Source organism: Mus musculus, chromosome 4 (genome assembly GCF_000001635.26).
Source record: "Mus musculus strain C57BL/6J chromosome 4, GRCm38.p6 C57BL/6J".
Taxonomy (NCBI): Eukaryota; Metazoa; Chordata; class Mammalia; order Rodentia; family Muridae; genus Mus; species Mus musculus.
In genome coordinates, this window is record NC_000070.6 from 135,434,447 (window position 1) to 135,453,698 (window position 19,252).

Genomic DNA, 19,252 nt, shown 5'->3' on the forward strand with positions numbered 1-19,252 from the left:
TTAATTATGTCTAGGTCAGGGTTTAGGCTAGTAGTAGCGCCGAGGCTGGCTGGCATTTTAATTTTAATTGCTGTTGCTGAGACCAGCCTGTCAGGGAGCTGTGCCCTCTTCCAGCTCACAAACTGGATGAACGGTACAGAGCTGGAGAACTCTCAGCTCCCGCTAGAAGGATTCTGCTCTGCTATCCAGGCCGTATGGCTCAGTTCTGAGGGTCCTTGCTCCCAACCCCGGACGCACGTGATGGAAGGAGAGAACTCCTGCAAGTGTTCTCTGACTTCCACACGGCTGCCCTTCTGAATAATAAACAAATAATAAATAGAAAATCAGCTTTTGTCATTTACGCAAGACCCTTCATAGGACAAATGAAACAAGGGGGTCAAAACTAAGGACACAGTGTTGTCACTCGGTGAGAGTCATGGGCACAAAATGCAGGGCATAGCATCCTCGTCAGAGTGACTCCCATAGTGTCCCCCACAGGATCACAGTGTTGTATCCCTTTTGCTTTAGGAAGTTTCTGCAGCTTTCCACCCTGAGGCTCCTGATTAAACTTGACTTAACACGTCAAGTTCTTCACTTTTTCATCAAAGAATTATGGAGAGTGACTTCTATACTCACATCAAGAAGCATAGAAATGTTTCCCCTTGGGCTGGTGAGATGGCTAGATGGTTAAGAGCACTGACTGCTCTTCCAAAGATCCTGAGTTCAAATCTCAGCAACCACACGGTGGCTCACAACCATCTGTAATGAGATCTGACTCCCTCTTCTGGAGTGTCTGAAGACAGCTACAGTGTACTTACATATAATAATAAATAAATAAATCTTAAAAAAAAAGAAAGAAAGATTCTCTGAACTCAGTTTCTGAGGTGACTCAGTTGGCTAAATACTGGGTTCAGTGAGAAATTGCGTCTCAAAATATGCAATAAAGAGTAAATGTGGCCAGCTTCTTACCCCCACAGTCATATGTGCACAAGCACACAAGTATGCATGTGTATGTGTGTACATGCAGATTTGTGCACACATACACAGACGTGTATATGTAGCACACACATGATGGAGTTCTAAGTCAGTGTGTGTGGGAACTGCTGCATTCTCTACCCCTGCTCAGGAATGAATGAGCTCCGGGAGCCTTAGGAAGGGCTTGGAGCCATTCTAAGTTAAAAGCCTGGCTCCAGCTTGCATTGGTTATTATTTCCCAATGGTTATGAAGGCCCTGTGCTGGGGGTTGAGCTCATAAGATCAAGGAGCCTACCAAGAGAGAGGAGACAGTGGTTGTGAAAGGTTACATGTACCAGTGATGTGCTGGCAAGTAGAGAGAGAAGGTGGTACAAGTGCCTGAGGAGGGCTTCTGTAGGTAGTCAGATGGGAGGGGGCATTGCCCAATTAGTGACCACAGGGGCACATTGACATGTAGACAGACAGAACCCTATCTTTCCAAGTCTTACTGGCCATTCTCTCTCCTCTCTCCATCCTCCTCCCCTCAATCCTCACCCCCAACCTCTCTCCTTGTAGTCCAACACATAAAATAAAGCACACTGGAGGATGTGCACGCTGGATGACCTAACAGGAAAGCCTGAGGCTTCAGGAATGGCTGGACCCAGGGGCTCAAGCTACACCACTGGCTCGTCCCCCTTTCTCTCTATCTCTTAACTGTTTTCTTCCTCCATGCTGACAGCAAAAGTTACACCCAGTATCTCACTGGTGTAGGTTTGGTTATGTCGCATCTTTAAATCTCTCTCTTGAGAGGGGGCGTGGAATATTCCAACAGTCTAGTTCTGGGTCATGCATTCAGTCTCAGGCACGGGAGAAGCGGGAGAGGCAGGTTCTCGTGCCAGGAAGTTTCTGGCTGGTTCCTCCATCACTGTAGCTCCTGATTTGCTCACAGTGGAGCTGACCTGTCTACGCGGCTTCCATGAGTCCCCTGTACTCTGGCTCAGGCAAGGCATCCCAGAGAGAGTAGGCAGAATGGAACGCAAAGGTCAAAGGTCAAAAGCTTGACGTCAGACCCGTGAGTCTGCCTTTGCATCAAAGGAAGAGTTGTTGCCTGTATTGTGAATGAGACTGAGATCAAGAGATTAAGAGACCAGGAGCGGAATCTTCCACATCCTTCCTCTTCCTGTTGTGTCTGGCGAGGTGATGGGCATTGTGGGTAAGGAATACTTGCTATGAATGAGCTCGGCACGGACTCCCGTTTCCCAGGGCACCTTTCCTCGCCTCATCTCCGTGGTTTGGGTTACAGGCCGAGGGAAAAGGATCTCTTGATCCATTGAAACTGGGACTAAGGTTGATAAGCGGCCCCTGTCCCACAAAACTCAAGGAGAGCCTGTTAGTCGATGACTTGATACAGCTCCTGCAGGAAACTTTCCGGATGTGCAATCTCATTTCCGAAGTTCTCATCCGATGTGCATGGCTTAAGCAGTCAATACACGGAAAGTATCCTTGATGGGTCTGCTGGGAGAATCTAAAGCCTGTGGCTGTCTCCAGAGATGCTTTGCCATTTTATCAACCAAATGAATGCCTAACTGGTGACCCAGAAATTCCATCTCCCCTCCTCCAAATAAAAAGAAAGAATGAGGGTAGGGAGATGGGTCAGTGAGTAAAGTATTTATTGCCCTGGTGTGAGCATTGGTGTTCGATCCCTCACCTCACACTCCTGAGAATTCTGAGGGGGCGTGGCCCTGACCTATAGTCCAGCACTCTGAAGACTGAGACGGAAGATCTCTGGAGCAAGCTGGCTAGCCAGACCAGCTGCATTAGGTGTACTCTCTGTTCAACTGGGAGACCCTGCCTTAGTGAGTGAAGTGAAAAGCGATTGAGGAAGACTTTGATGTCCCTGGGCCTTCCCAAACACAAGAAGGAATTTGCATGCAAGTTCATGAATATACATGTAAATACCCCACACCTTTTTTTTATTTATTTATTTATTTATTTATTTATTTATTTAAAAGAGACTTGTCTAAGAATTCTCTGGGTGTGTTTACCCATGCATATTATCTCCAGGTTGGAAAGATCTCATATACCCATCAGCTGAAAGATTATGTTTTGGTTCTTTTAGTTGACTGACAGAACCAAAGCTTTTCCTTGTCTTTTTCTTTCCCACTCTCTCCAGCCCAGGCTGGCTATGAACCCTCTACATAGCTGATGATTCCCTTGAACTTTTGACCCTCCTGCTTGCTCCACTCCTGGGATGACATCTGTGCACTACCACACCTGATTGGTGACACGCTGGGAGTGGAACTCAAGGCTTCATATATCTAAGCAAACACGACCAACTGAGCTACAGCTCCAGCCCCTGAGTTAATTTTTTTTTCCTTTTTATCCGATAAGGAGTGGACAAATGGAGCCTGTTTGAACTGTAAGGCCCGCTCGTTGGCTTTTGCTATTCCTCTGTTGCTCTATCTAGCCTGTGAACATGGCAGCTGGAGGTGCAGCAGCCATTATGGACCTGGAAGTAACTCTGAAGATGGCAATGGCATGTGGGATGTTGGCTTCAGAAGAGAAGGGGTTTAGAACAGGCACAGGACTGGTCCATTTGATGAGGAGGCCCCAGCTTCTATAACAGTACCTGGTGCTGGTAGACAATAAGGGCTCAATCACAGTGGAAAAAAAAAGGGGAAGGAGGAAGCTGCTGCTGCTACTGCTGCTACTGCTGCCACTGCTGGGGTGTGTGTGTGTGTGTGTGTATGTGTAAGAGAGAGTAAGAGAGAGAGAGAGAGAGAGAGAGAGAGAGAGAGAGAGAGAGCACTGAGAAAGGAAGCTGGAAGGCTGGGTGGAAGCTGGACTGCTTGAACTCTACAAATCAAAACTGCCCCAACCACACCACCTCCACCCTTTATCCCCCAACTACCTGCCTGTGCTACCTGCTTAAATTCATGATCCACTACATACTTTAGATAAAGCTCCTGAAATGAACCTGTCTCCCTGGTAACCTACCCTGTATCTACTTTTCCTGGGGACTCAGTTGTTTTCTCATGAGGAGCCCCAATGCGATCAGAGATTTATATATATTTATTTATATATATTTATATAAATATATTCACTTATTTATTTTGGTGTACATGTGTGTGCACATCCCATGGTGTGCAGCTCTATGAAGAGCAGACATTAACTTTCAGGAGTTGATGCTTTCCACACTGTAGGACCCGGGAATCGAACTCAGGTTGTCAAGCTTGGCAGCAGCCATTTTTACCCACTGAACTTATCTCACCTGTTTTAAGATTATTTATTTATTATATATAAGTACACTGTAGCTGTCTTCAGACACTCCAGAAGAGGGAGTCAGATCGCACCACAGATGGTTGTGAGCTACCATGTGGCTGCTGGGATTTGAACTCAGGACCTCTGGAAGAGCAGCTAGTGCTCTTAACCACTGAGCTATCTCTCCAGCCCATACCCAGTGGTTTCTTAATGGCACCACTTTAATGTTGGTTTGGAGATGCATTCTGTAGACTTGGGATATTTTAAATGTTCTTATTATCAAAATTAGACTTGGCCTTTATAGATAATTTGAAAGCAAATGATAATAAGAAAACTAAAGTCAACTGTAGAGCTAGCCATTCTTCAATATTTGGGTATATTTCCTCTTTATAATTAGACTTACTGTTGGAATTATTCAATTTGGACCTCCCCTCTATTTGCTTAATGCCAATCAGTACTTCCTTGTGTTCCAAATTTTATTTTAAAATATTTTAAAATGATGAGCTAAAACTTCACCCTGGGCAATTATTTAGCTAATTGGTAGATTCAGGGTTTCCTGAGAACTTCCATTTGTATAATTAAGCATTCGGTGACTGCCTTTTACATTATTGCATCCACGTTTGTTTCAGAGTTCCGGCAGAGGACAGCAGGACAAAGAGCGCGAACTTGCACAAACTTCTTAGGAAATGAAGGACCCATTGTAGGTGCCTATAGGGCCCGTCCCTCCCAGGGCCCGCCCCTCCCAGGGCCCGCCCCTCCCAGGGCCCGCATCCTCCGCGAGTGAGGCTTTCCAGTTCCTCTTCTACAGACAGAAAGCTAACAACAGCAGTGTCTGGATCATGGGGGGGATGGGTGAGCTGTCCCTAGCTGCTCCTCAGGGGAAACCGCCCAAGTTTACTGAGTGATTACAGCGGCGTGACTGAGTACAACAAACTGCATTTGTTCAAAGGTTTCCCTCCGTGGTTTCCCTGTTGAAATCTTTTGTTTTGTTCTGTTTTGCTTCTTTTATTTTGTTTTTCAAGACAGGGTTTCTCTGTATAACCTTGGCCATCCTGGAACTTGCACTGTAGGCCAGGCTGGACTCAGAGGTCCATCTGCCTCTGCTTCCTGAGTGCTGGGATTAAAGGTGTGGGTCACCACTGTCCAGTTGTTGAAATCTCTTTAAGTACATGTTTTGTATTTTGCTGTATCTACTTTGAGATATTTTTTCACTTACTAAGTCTAATTAATAGTGACTGTAGTGATGTCCATTTTAAAAAAAAGACATGAGTGTTTGTCTTAGTGTTCTATTGCTGTGAAGAGAATCCATGACCACAACAACTCTTACAAAGGAAAACATTAACTTGAGACTGGCTTACAGTTCCAGCGGTTAATCCATTATCTTCATGGCAGGAACATATCGGCATGCAGGCTGACATGGTGCTGGAGAGATAGCCGGGAGTTCGGCAGGCAGCAGGAAGAGAGAGACACTGGACTGGTTTGAGCGTCTGAAACCTCACTCTGGGTGACACATTTCTTCCAACGAGGCCACACTTCCTATTAGTATGACTCCCCGGTGAATAAGCATTCAAATCTGCGAGCCTCTGGGGGCCATTCTTATTCAAACCACCACAGTATGTATGTGTATATGAACACACACACACACACACACACACACACACACACACACACACACACACACACACACACAAAATGTGCATGCAGTACCTATGGAGGCCAGAAGAGGGCATCAGATACTCTAGAACTGGAATTACAGATAATGGCTGCCGTGTGGGTGCTAGAACCCCTCTGGGTTCCCTGTAAGAGCAGCAGGTGCTCCTAACTGTGGGGCCATCTCTCCAGCCAACTTTTCCTTTTTGTTAAGGTAGCACTCCAGGCTGACCTTGAACTTGCAGTCTCCCTGCCCCAGCTCCCCAGTGCTGAGATTACAAGTGTGCATTAAGATGCAAAGCTTTCTTTTCTTTTCTTTTTGTCTTTTTTTGTTTTTTGTTTTTGTTTCTGTTTGGTTTTTTCAAGACAGGGTTTCTCTGTGTAGCCCTGGCTGTCCTGGAACTCACTTTGTAGACCAGGCTGGCCTCCAACTCAGAAATCCGCCTGCCTCTACCCCCCTACCCCCACCCCAGTGCTGGGATTAAAGGTGCACACCACCACTGCCTATTTTCTATGGTTCTACATTCTCTCTCTCTCTCTCTGTATACAACTTGAGTCAGTTTCTCTCTCTTTCTCTCTCTCTCTCTCTCTCTCTCTCTGTATACAACTTGAGTCAGTTTTCTCTTTCTACCACATGAGTCCCAGGAATTGAACTTAGGTATCAGGCTTAGTGACAAGGCCCCTGGCCCTCTGAGCCATCCTGTCAGCCTGTGACACTCAAAATTTTGTTTTATGTTCTGTTGGAACACACTGTGTCGTTTAGACTGGCCTCAAACTAAGGTAATCCTCCTGCCTCTGGCTCCAGAGTGCTGAATTACAAGTGTGAGTTATTACACCTCATTTTTCTAATTATTTTTCACCCGTGGCTTTAAAAAAATCATGCTGGAAAGACAGCTGAGCCGGTCAAGGTCCTGGCTGCACAAACCTGATGAGTTGGGTCCCCAGAACCTATGTAAAAAGCTGGGTGCAGTAGTGCCCATCTCTTATCCCAGAATTCCCTCGGTGAGGTGGGCGGCAGAGACAGAAGGATCCGCTTGAAGCTTGCAGATGGGCTAACTTGGAGTAGGGTGAGGCAAAAACCAAGGGAAACCCTGACACAGCAAGATGGAAGTCAAAAGCAGACTCCTGACCTCTCCAGGTGCAGTGTGCCATGGCAGGCAGGTGTGTGAGTGCAGGCACACAAATTAAGGCTCCATTTTCCCCAACACTTCAAATAAATACAATTATATACGGATATGTATATATATCATATTACATATATTTCCAGGTTCTCTCTCTCTTTCCTTTTTTAAAAGTCAGGGTTTTACTATAGAGCCCCTGGCTGGCCTGGACCTCTCTATGTAGTCCAGGCTAGCCTCGAACTTAAAGAGGTTCACCTGCCTCTCCCATCATACCTAGTCAGATTGTAGCTTGTATTTAGTTATTTGTTAATAGAAACGGTTCTGATACGTGTAGTTTTATTCTCTAGAACGGAATGCCCGGATATTCATAATTCCAGCCACTTGTAGGAAAGTTGTAATAGGCAGGAATGACAATGACCTCTTGGCATCTCCTTGATTGGGACGTGGAGGCAGGAAGATTGGAAGTTCAGGGTTACCTGAGGACACTGTCCAAAAGCAAAGAAAGTAGAGGACATGTGAACTGTTGCAGTCGATGGAGCTGTCCCTGAGTCTCAAGCAAGTAGACCTTTCAGTGAGAATTTCAGTTTCTTTGGAAACCCAGTTATGCTGTATGAATGAATATGTTTCTTGTTTTAGTCCCAGGTGTGGGATATGGGGCTGCTTCAATTTGTCCACAGCTGTTAAATGTGATTGCTTTGTGCTCTACGGGGCATGATTTTTTTGTGTTTGTTTGTTTGTTTTGTTTTTTGTTTGTTTGTTTGTTTGTTTTTGTTTTTCGAGACTGGGTTTCTCTGTATAGCCCTGGCTGTCCTGGACTCATTCTGTAGATCAGGCTGGCCTCGAACTCACCCAAGACTCTTTGTATTTCTTTAAGATAAAAATTTAACAGTTACCAATCAAGCAGCTTTTAATTAAGAGTTTATATTCCTCTAGAAACTTCTGGAAACAGTTATTGGAGTCTCAAAACCATCTGATGCAGGAGGTACTTTTGTCTCTCTGTTAAAATGAAAAGTAACTAGGCTTTAAAAGTAAGAGGTCTAGCTGGGCGTGGTGGCACACACCTTTAATCCCAGCACTCAGGAGGCAGAGGCAGGCGATTTCTGAGTTTGAGGCCAGCCTGGTCTACAGAGAGAGTTCCAGGACAGCCAAGGCTACACAGAGAAACCTTGTCTTGAAGAAAAAAAAAAAAAAAGTAAGAGGTTTAAGGCCAGGGAGGGGAACAGATAAAGTATCTGCTGCCAGGCTTGGAGACCTGAGCTCAGTCTCTGGAACCCACGTGGTAGAAGAAGAGAACCGACTCCTGCAGGTTGTCCTCTGGCCCCAAACATGTGCTGCGGCATAGAAGAGTCCCCCTCCCCCGCCCCCACATACACACACACACACACATATATACACATACACATGTACACACACATACACATGCATACAACATACACATATATATGCACACATACATGCACACACACACATACCATATACATGTATGAAATAAATACATGGAAAAATATGAGATTTGCTCAGGTTGAGCAGATAGGTAACTATATAAACAACTGGCATAATTATTTAGCTGTTTTTGTTTATTTTTGGTACTGGGAATGGAATCCATTGTGCATGCTCTGTCATTGAGCTGCACCCCCCTCCAACCCTAAAGACCTTTAAGTATTTTAAGTAAGTTACTCGGTTTATGCATTGCTGGGGATAGAACTCAGGGCTCTGGGCATGCGAGGCAATTGCTCAATCAATTGAGGTATGTCACGTTGGCTTTAAGTATCAGTTTGACACATACTAGAGTTGTGTGTGTGTGTGTGTGTGTGTGTGTGTGTGGTGGTGGTGATGTCTCTACAACCTCCATGGCCACCAGAGTGATGATCTGTAAGAGGCAAGAAGGTATTTCAGTTCAGTAAGACTAAGTAGCTAGTGTTGTTTCAAACTTCTGAAGTCAGATCCCAAGTGGTTTATTTCAGGCATATTTAAGCACAGCACAACTTGGGTGATAACTTTTCTTGTGGTAATTAACTCAATCCCTGTGCACAATAAAGCATGCATAAATCTCTCTGAGGAACAAAGTAAGCTAAAAAAAGATTGGACGTGACTACATAGAAACTCTTTGTAGGCTGGAGAGATGGCTCAGCGGTTAAGAGCACTGACTGCTCTTCCAGAGGTCCTGAGTTCAATTCCAGCAACCACATGGTGGCTCACAAACATCTGCAATAGGATCTGATGCCCTCTTCTGGTGTGTTTAGATAAATAAATCTTAAAAAAGAAAGAAAGAAAGAAAAGAAACTTTTTGTAAAGTATACGTGGCACCCTCCATATAGCTAAATTCTATAGATTGACTGAGAACAGCAAGCTATAATCAGGGCCTCAGGGAGGGTTATACAGATAACACAAAAGTCACCAGGCTAGAAAACAGATCTGCTCTCAGCCTTCTGGGAGGATAACAGGTTACGCACTCCTTCCCTTGAGGGAACAACGGTGTGTGCTAATATCCCAGGGTCCCCTAGGACTTTTCTGTGAGCAATGAGGACCTTGTACCTCTTGAGAAGTCATCTGAGAAGAAGCCTCAGTCAAGAAACAACTTAGATCAGATTGGCCCACGGGCATGTCTGTGGGAGACCCTCTTGATTATTAGCTGATGTAGGAGGGTCCAGTCCACCGTGGGCGGAGCTATTCCTAGGTCAGTGGTCCTGGGCGATAAAAGAAGCTAGCTAAGCATGAGGCTGTGAGTGAACTAGCAAGCCGCATCCTCCACTGTCTCTGTTGGTTTTTGTTTTGTTTTGTTTTTGTTTTTGTTTTTTTTTGTTTTTTTTTTTTTTTTTTTTTTTGCCTGTGAGTTTCCTGGTTGGAGGTAATGCACGGAACAGCAAGCAATCCTGCCTCGATTTCCCTCACTGTGACCTGGGAGTGTTAAGACGGAAACAAACCCTTTTCTTCCTTTTAGTCAGAAAGTTTTAAGTTTTATCCCAGGAACAGGATGAAACTAGAACAAGCTTTGTCCCCAGCTCAGTGGTCATCTGCTATCTGCCTTCGTGAGTGTCAGCACTCCAGGGAACCTCATGGACATGGGACCATATATGTGCCCTGCTGTGTCCTGTTTAGTCACTTAGCAGAGTATCTTCCAGGCTCATGACTGTGTTGTATCACACGTGGAATGTCCTTTCTCAGGTTGAAGGCTAGTCCACCATACACTACAGGACACTTTGTTCAACCCATCATCATGGAAGGGCACGGCAGGTTGTTTCATAGTGCTGGGGATTTAGACTCCATCTAAGCACAAGCTAGCAGAGTGCTCTGCCACTCTCTTACATTCCCAACACACAGCTTTTTTTTTTTTTTTTTTTTTTTTTTTTTGGTTTTTGGTTTTTCAAGACAGGGTTTCTCTGTATAGCCCTGGCTGTCCTGGAACTCACTTTGTAGACCAGGCTGGCCTCAAACTCAGAAATCCACCTGCCTCTGCCTCCCGAGTGCTGGGATTAAAGACATGGGCCACCACGCCCAGCTACAACACACAGCTTTTATTGTAGATGCAAACATCTGTCTAAGATCCTGCTTTGGGAGCCTGAAGAGATGGCTCAGGGGTTAAGAGCACTGGTTGCTTTCCCTAGAGGATCTGGGCTCAAGTCCCAGCACCCACAAGGCAGCTCACAACCATCTGCACCTCCAGTTCCAGGGGATTTACATACGTGTGGTATACATCCATTCATGGAGACAAATCACTCATACACATGATAGAAAAACAAGCACTTTTTTTTTTTTTTTTGAGACAGGGTTTCTCTGTGTAGCTCTGGCTGTCCTAGAACTTGCTCTGTAAACCAGGCTGGCCTTGAACTCACAGAGATCCACTTGCCTCTGCCTCCTGAACGCTGGTATTAAAGGCATGAGCCAGCCACCACTGCCCGGCTAATAAACACAATTTTAAAAAATGATCGTTTTCATTTTTTTTTCTATATAAATCTGGAAATGGAATTCCAGGATCATATGGTCAATTCCTTTTTTTTTTTTTTTTTTGAGAGGCAGAATCTCTTTGGGTACAGGCTGGCCTTGAACTCTGTGTGGCCCAGATTGGTCTCAAACTCAATACTTTGTCACAGACAGGAGAAACACAACTAGTTTACCCAGGAACCTTTCCTCAAGCTTTAGTCTTAGCAACCATTAGAGCTGGAAAGCTTCAGTAGTTCATGTAGTGTGTTATTATGTATGATGGGACACAAGCTAGAGTCCCCAAGAGATGTACATGGTGTTTAGTTCATTAGGGCAGAGCTTTGTATTCATTCCAGGTGTTAGGATATCCTGGTGGCCATCTGCATGGGCTACGTTTGGATCTACATCTTGCACTGTACAGAGAGAAAAACTGAGTGACTGTCACAGATCTTTTAAATGATGAGTCAAAATTCAGAAACCATGAGACACTAATTATGTACATAAACTACATATATAAACACCTACATAGAGATAATTCAATCATATACATAAAATGGGGTAAAAATAGACTTTCTTTGAGCCAGGATGTTATTGTAACCCAGGCTGGCCTGGAACTCGTTATGTGGCCCAGGGTGACCTCAAAGATCACTCCTCCTGCCTCTGCCTCCTTAGTGCTAAGATTCAGGTTTGAGCAACCATGTTTGGCAAACAAACATCTCCACTAACAAAGCAGCAAAAACCTGAGTGTATTTGTCTTAGGGTTTTACTGCTGTGAACAGACACCATGACCAAGGCAAGTCTTATAAGGACAACATTTAATTGGGACTGGCTTATAGGTTCAGAGGTGCAGTCCATTATCATCAAGGCATGGCAGCATCCAGGCAGGCATAGTGCAGGAGGAGCTGAGAGTTCTACATCTTCATCTGAAGGCTGCTAGCAAAATACTGACTTCCAGGCAGCTAGGATGAGGCTCTTAAAGCCCACACCCACAGTGACACACCTCTCCAACGAGGCCACACCTTTCAATAATGCCACTATCTGGACCAAGCATCATATACAAACCATAACAGTATTTTCTATCTATATTCCTCTCTCTCTCTCTGTCTCTGTCTCTGTCTCTCTCTCTCTCTCTATATATATATATATATATATATATATATATATATCCATCTAGATCCCCCATATACATATATATGGGATTTATTGCAGTAGCTTATAGGCTGTGGTTCAGCTAGTCCAACAATGACTCTCTACCTATGAAAAGTTCAAGAATGCAACAGTTGTTCAGTCCATGAGGCTAGATGTCTTCAGTATTTATCAAAATGCTGAAGAAGCAGGCTCTAATGCCAGTGAAGGGATGCACTTGCCAGTGGAAGCCAGCAGCAGAAGAGAGCAAGCTTGGTGGCAGCCATCTTTCCCAGCTGAGCCCTCTCTCACTGGCCCTGAACTGCCTGCCATGCCCAACTTAAGAGGGTCTCGAGTATTTCAGGCTGGCCTGGAACTTGCAATTGATAACCCCAATCTCCTGATCCCCCAGCCTTCCCTCCCTAATGCTGGGATTGCAGGTGTAGCCGCTCATGCTTAGTTTATGTGGAACCAAACCAAAGGCTTAGTGCTAAGCAAACCCACTACCAAACAGGCTGCATTCCCAGACCAACTTAAACATTAAAAAAGAGAGAGATCATTTTTATCTTATGTGGATGGGTGTTTGTCTGTATTTTTTCTGTGCACCTCATGGGTGCAGTGCCCTCAGAGGCCAGAAAAAGGCGTTGGGTTTTTTTTCTGGAATTGGAGTTACCTATGACTGTGAACTGCTGTGTGGGTGCTGGGAACCAAACCCAGGTCCTCTTCAAGAGCAGTAAGCTCTCTTAAACTTGGTGCCTTCTCTCCAGCCACCAGCCCCACGTCTTGAGCATCTTGATAGAATTATATTCAGTAACTTTTTGGCAGTGTAATAAGACATGGCTCCCCAGCTTCCTGAGCATCCTCCACAGTGGATGTGGCTGGCACTGGAACGCTGTATGGTCAGCACAGGGGCTACTAGCCCAGCTCCATTTCTGTGATCAAACACACCTGGGGGGATTTAAACAGGACTTAGAGGTTTTATTTGTTTCTAACTAGAAAGCAGGGCTGGAGAGATAGCTCAGTGGTTAAGAGCACTGACTGCTCTTCCAAAGGTCCTGAGTTCAAATCCCAGCAACCACATGGTGGCTCCCAACCATCCGTAATGAGATCTGACGCCCTCTTCTGGTGCATCTGAAGACAGCTACAGTGTACTTAGATATAATAATAATAATAAAGTCTTAAAAAAAAAAAGCAACCTGAGAGAGGAAGGTCTGAGCACTTCTAGAGAGCATGGCTGAGACTTCTGGGGAAGGGAGGGTGCTGTTCTCAGTGCCTTGTGGCGTGGCCTGCCATCATCCTCCACACTAGGGGCCTGCAGAGAAACAGTCTGTTCTAGGAATGAACACCTCGTGGCGCCACAATGAGAAAGAAAATTCTGTCTCTCGGCCTGTACTCACTTTGTATTTACCAGCTGACATTCTGCTTGGTGTGTTTTGAGAATTTTTAAAAATTTATTTATTTTATGTATATGAGTACACTGTAGTTGTCTTCAGACACACTAGAAGAGGCATTGATTGGATCTTGTTAAAGATAGTTGTGAGCCACCATGTGGTTGCTGGGAATTGAATTCATGACCTCCTCTGGAAGAACAGCCAGTGTTCTTAACCACTGAGCCATCTCTCCAGCCCTTGTTTTGAGATTTAATATACCCACAACAGAACACTGGGCCTGCTGTGCCAGGCACAATCTTTGTCCACATAAAGCTGAATTTATTCTACAATGGATGATGGTGGTGGTGGTGATGAAGAGGAGGGGGAAGAGGAAGAAGAAGAAGAGGAAGAGGAGGAGGAAGAATGGGACTTGGGAGTTGTAGTAATTTGACAGAAATATTTGATATTTGAACCCTTAGTCCCCAGTTGGGTGCTCTTTGAAGAGGTTCTGGAACCTGTAGGAGGTAGAGGCTTTCTAGAAGAAGGTTTTAAACAGGCCCCACTTCCTGTTTGCTCTCTCTGCTTCCTGATGTGAAGACTCGACTTCCTGTTCTACTGCCATTGCCTCCCCACCACGATGGACTCTCACCTCTCCAGAGCCATAAGCCAGAATAAACGGACTTGCATGCATTGCTTTGACCATGGTATGTTAGCGCAGTAACAGGGAGGAACTATGCAGGGGTGTGGCTTAGTGGTGACACATTTTGGGGCTAATGAGATGGCTTAGCAGGTAAGGGCACTTGCTGCCAAGCCTAATGACCCCAGTTTGATGCCTGGACCCCACATGGGGAAAGGAGAGAACTGAACCCCAAAGTCCTCTGAACTCCACTCATGGGGCATGCATGTATTCACATGTGTGCACATGCAAAGTATAAAATTAGTTTCTTGGGCACACTAGCCATATTTAGAGTGGCCAGCAGTCACGTGGGGATGACAAGACAGAAATGACATGGACCATTCTACTAGACAGCTGCTGAAGTATTAGTGCAACACAGGACCCGAACTCTGCAAGAACTGCTTGGATTTTTAATTAAATACCGCTTTACAATGTTATCTGCACACAGTATACACACTTCTGCAAAATAACACATGCTGTGTTAGTTTTGACATTTAACAAAATATAAGCATCTACAGAGACTATGTTCTAGAGTGACTTCATTTACAGGGTGGTTTCGGTGTCAGTTAGAGTTGGGTCACATTTGAAATCTGCAAGCCTGCAGGGTGAGCAGGGCCCAGTCCTTCTCTGATGGCCACCTGCGTCTATTCCCACAATACCCTCAAGCTGGCTAGGTCCACTGGAAAGGCAACCTCCCCCCGACCCCCAGTACTCAGGTCCATGATGAACCCCAAACCTTAGTGCTGAGAGTGTGAGAACCATCAGGCCACAGCGTGGAGTCAGGACCCCACCTCTGAAAGCAGCAGTGTGCAATCACATCTGTTCTAATGTCTAATCTGGAACCCAACCCGCAGAACAGAGATTCGGATCGGGGTTTGGGGAGGAAGACAAGGGAACAAATGAAGTTCCATCCCATGGTTGATGCCCCTGTTGGAGTGCCTTTGTGGCTGGGAGAGAGGCCCTGTGGCATTTAATGTGGCCAGGGGAGTTCCGATGGGAGCTGGACACAGTAGTACACACCTGCAATCCCGGCACTCCAGAGGTGGAGGCAAGAGGACTGAGATTTCAAGATCAGCCTGGGCTACAGACTGAATGCCTGGCTTCAGGGTAAGGGGTGGAGAAGGATAGGAGTGGGTGGGTGATGTCAGAGCCATGAGGGAAAACAGGGGGTTGTGGGTAGAAAGTTGGTCTCCCCCTTCCTCATTCTACCAACAGGGCAGCCCTGCTGTGAGCTGAAAATCCAGTGACTCCTGGGGCCAAGCAGGGCATCTAGGACTGTGGGGGGACTCCAGTCTCCCACTGCCTGACTGCCCTGCCCCATCTCCATTCAGGACCTCAAAGGCCTTTCTGCTCATCCCTCATGGCTCTTTTTGTATGATGGTAGCTACTGTCCCCAACCTGAAAGCCATCAAGCTGCCCAGGCCCCAGGAAGCAGTTCCTGGGTGGCACTGCCTACCTCTTCTGTATCACCTGCAGTTACAGTGCACCTGTATCTCAGGCTGGCCACGGCTAAACAGCCCACGGGAACAGGGAAGGGGCAGAGCAAGGCTGGGCATACATACCATGCCAAAACTTTGGGTGCCAGCCCCGGTTTGCCACACAGAAACCTGCTTACTTCTTTGCGTACACCACCCACGTCCCAATCCCTACCAGCGATCAGAACAGAAGCTTTAATTCTTTAATCTTAGGGGCCTGGAGTCTGACCCTGAAAGGTGACTTCTTGCTCCAGCTTTCTCTGCTGCCACAGAACAGGGTCTCCTTCCCAATAGGTGTTGACTCTGTTACCATCTTCCTTGTGACTCTTCAGTAGCTCCCACGTCCTCTGGGATACTTGCCTCTGCCAGCCAATCACACCTCCTTTATGATTATCTTTGCTGCCAATCTTGTTTTGAGACAGGGTCTCACTTGGTAGTCCAGGTTAGCCTAGAATTTGCGGCTATTCTCCTGAAGGAAAGAATAATGTCTTCCAAGTGACGGGTGTGAGCCACTGTGCTTCAAAAGACTGCTTGTCTTTTGACCTTCATCTTTTATCACATCCCTGGGCTCTTTGGCAACCCTGGTTCCCACCCCTGATTTTCCAGAGCAGCCCATTTCCTTTCAGGGGGAGCATGTGATCACCCACTTCTCTAATCTTAGCTATATTTCCACCATGATTGCATGGAAATCGTTTCCAATCGGAACAACTATTGAGTTCAGGGCTTAGCCTTATGGCAAACCTCCGTGAGGCTATGCCTCTCTGCCACACAGCCTGCCCTGCCCAAGGTTCCTGGTGTGTCCGTCCCCCTGCAGTCCTGGTGGGCAGAACTATGTATAATGCTTGGAGCTTTGTGGGTGAGAGATATATGGTAAAACAGCCCCCAGGACCTCAGAAAAGCACCCGGGGCCTACTGCTGTTGGGCTGAGTTGAAGAGCCCTTTCTCTGTTCCCATTTCAACCTCAGGCATGCGAGCCACAATACAGACATGGTCAAGAAGAAATACAGAAGTGGTTGTAGGCTCTGTAGCAGATGGCAGAGTTCTGAAGTCAGAGCACTGTTTGGGCGTGAAGAGACATGCCGAGGACGGCATATCAAACACTGACCTATTAACACTGCCACTCTCCAGTGGTGTTCACTGGGTAGGGACTGCCACAGGTCCGAAGAGCCCATATAGATTGCCTATAAAGCCCTGAGAGGGTAAGAAACTGGAGGTTTAAACCTTCTGGGCCGCGTGGTCCCTTGGGAATTAGTGGTCCGTGAGAAGGCTTCTGAGGGGGTCTGCTCTCTGCTCTCTGGGGCTCAGATCTCCGAGCTGATGCAGGCCGTTGGGTCCCATCCCAAGCCCACTGACCCAGGTCACTCCAGTTGGCGCAAGGAACTTACATTTTAAACAAACTCCTCTGGAATTCTAATGCCTGTCAAAGCCTGCAAGCCTTTGCCAGCTACTCTCAAGTGTGTGCATTGGTTGGGGAGGGGGGGAGGGCGAGGGGGAGGCCACTCACGGAATAAACAGGAAGAAAGCTGCAGACCTGTGTGTGAAAATGCCTGTTCTGCCTGAACCAGGCTGTGAAATTGCAGCTGAGGCTTAGCTAGCGGGAGACTAAGGGGAGGACGGGGAGGAGGCTGAAGTGGATCTTCAGGAGGCTCCGACTCTTCCAACCTTTCTAATTAGCCGGAAACAGAGTGGGCTGAAAGCGGCCCACCCCCACACACACCCCACCCCCACCCCCGCTCCTGTCCCCCTCTGCCTCTGTTCTCTCGGCTTCTTTGGAGAGAGGAAGCAATGGAATAATCTCTAAGGACTGGAACGAAGCCAGTTTTCAGAGCAGACCCAGTAGACACCGCCCGGTCTTCACAGATGGACCCAGGCGATGGGAAGGTCCATGTCCGCCAGGAAGGTGCAAACGACAGCTTTTTCCACACAGGGTTGACAAAAGGGACAGCAGTGTCCTCAGAGTTACAGAATGGTGAGTGAACTAGGTAGAGCTGAGACATGCGTGCTGGGTAGAGGAAGACCAACGGTGGAGGTCGCCAGCCTTTTGCTGGATTTGCAAAGAGGGGGCAGACTCACTCTGTCTTGCTTTTACTCCAAGGAAATGTGTGGAACCTGTGACCGTTACCTGACGCTCACTGACTGTCCAAGGAGGTAAAATGGTTTCAACTCCCACTAGCATAACCGGCCACATAGCCCACCTGGGATTCTCCCCCTACTATTTGAAATTTCCAAAGCCAAGGTCATCGAATGGCTTCTCTGCCCGAGAGACAGGGGCCTTGCAAGGCCATCTTGCACAGAGTTCTCCGTTTGAAACCAGGATACTTGAAAGGCAGTTTGGGCAATGAAGAACGGAACCATGGGTGACCTCCGGGCAGTGACACCCCAAAGGGAGGCCGGTCATTCCTTCTTGGTGTGCTCCAGGACGCGGTAGGGAACCCCAGGGGTGCTCCTGGAGCTGTGCTCCTCCTGCATGACGGGCAGTGTGGCCGGGGTGTAGAGCTCAGAAATGCTGTCGTTGCTTTCCAAGGCTCCGTAGGAAAAAGAAGCTTTGAGGTCAGGCTGGACCGTTGTCCCTTTGGCATGCATGTCCTGCATACCTGAAATGACATCCATGTGCCCAGTCATTGAGTGGGAAGGGCCGCTGTACTTCCCTCCCTCTCTCCCCACCTCAGAGCCACCAGAGCTGATGGGCTGATCAAGCGCGTTCCTGCTTCCCAGATGTCTTAGACTTAAGAGGATCTATTCACACGTACACTGGAGGAAGGGAGGTGTGTATCCCGGGTGGCAGGTGGACAGGACAGAACACGGTGCCTAGGTGTGCTAGATGCCACGTTGCTGAAATAACTCAGAATTCAGAGAGTTTTTCCCCATCGAGGAAATAAAGAGGGTGACTTTTGCAGCCTGGATACCCAACACTGGGATGGGTGGAGGGAATGTTTGTTAATTGACCTTCACTCCGTATCTATATGCAGGGTGAGGTGTGATTCCCATAGTTTAGGACACGCTGATGTTGGTTTTAAATTTACACATAGGAGGAAACAAAGCCCCTAGTTTGGTTTTGTTGCTGTTGTTGCTGTTGTGTTAACTACTGTTTTTAGAGACGTACGTGTGTGTGTGTGTGTGTGTGTGTGTGTGTGTGTGTGTCTCACTATTTAACCCTGGCTGCCCTGGAACTTTCTATGGACATCAGGCTGGCCTTGAACTAATAACCTTGGCCTCCCACATGTTGCGCTGTAGGCATGCATCTCCACGCCTGGCTTAAAGAGCTGTTTCTGTAACAGTCTTCTACAACCCTTCCAGGCAGGGCGTCTGATCACTTGGGGGCCAACACCTTTCCTAACTAAATGCCAAGTGTCTCCAGTGAAGGATGTAACAATTGTCCTCTCACTTCCTGACACACCCTCTGCCCCAGGCTAACACTGCTGCAGACCAAGATAGGCCGAGGTGTGCTGGGATTTAGACAGCAAAATATCCTATTTCAGACATTCACCCAATTTTGTCCCATCCGATCCTTAAGGCCGTGGAGGAGGACTAGACACAGCTGGAGGCAAGTTCCCAGAGAAGCTTGGGAGCTGTTAAGAGGCAGGGACAGGGTTTAACACAAGGGTGTTTAAACTCTAAAGCCCACGATCTTAACTGCAGTGGTATACTGTCTCCCTATAGACCTAACTTAATCATTAAACAACGCTAGGGCAGAGAAAAACTACTACCCTCATTTCCTGG

General features: G+C 46.8%; 1 protein-coding gene across 8 annotated transcripts in view; it reads right to left on the reverse strand.

Moving 5' to 3' along the window:
• Positions 1-8,358: 8,358 nt before the first annotated feature.
• The window catches only part of Nipal3 (NIPA-like domain containing 3), a 52,168-nt gene continuing 41,274 nt past the window's right edge, over positions 8,359-19,252 (reverse strand). For 4 of the 8 annotated variants that reach the window (XM_030253854.1, NM_001361484.1, XM_006539231.1 and 1 more), the window contains one exon: positions 14,446-18,126. Coding sequence is in view for 5 of the 8 variants with exons in the window: in NM_001361484.1 (NP_001348413.1) it covers positions 17,927-18,126 (200 nt within the window). In the remaining 3 variants the exon portion in view is untranslated. Of the gene's footprint in view, positions 12,960-14,445; positions 18,127-19,252 lie in introns of those variants that run through there. The other 4 variants (XM_006539230.4, XM_030253855.1, NM_001347220.1 and 1 more) reach the window with 3 other exon arrangements.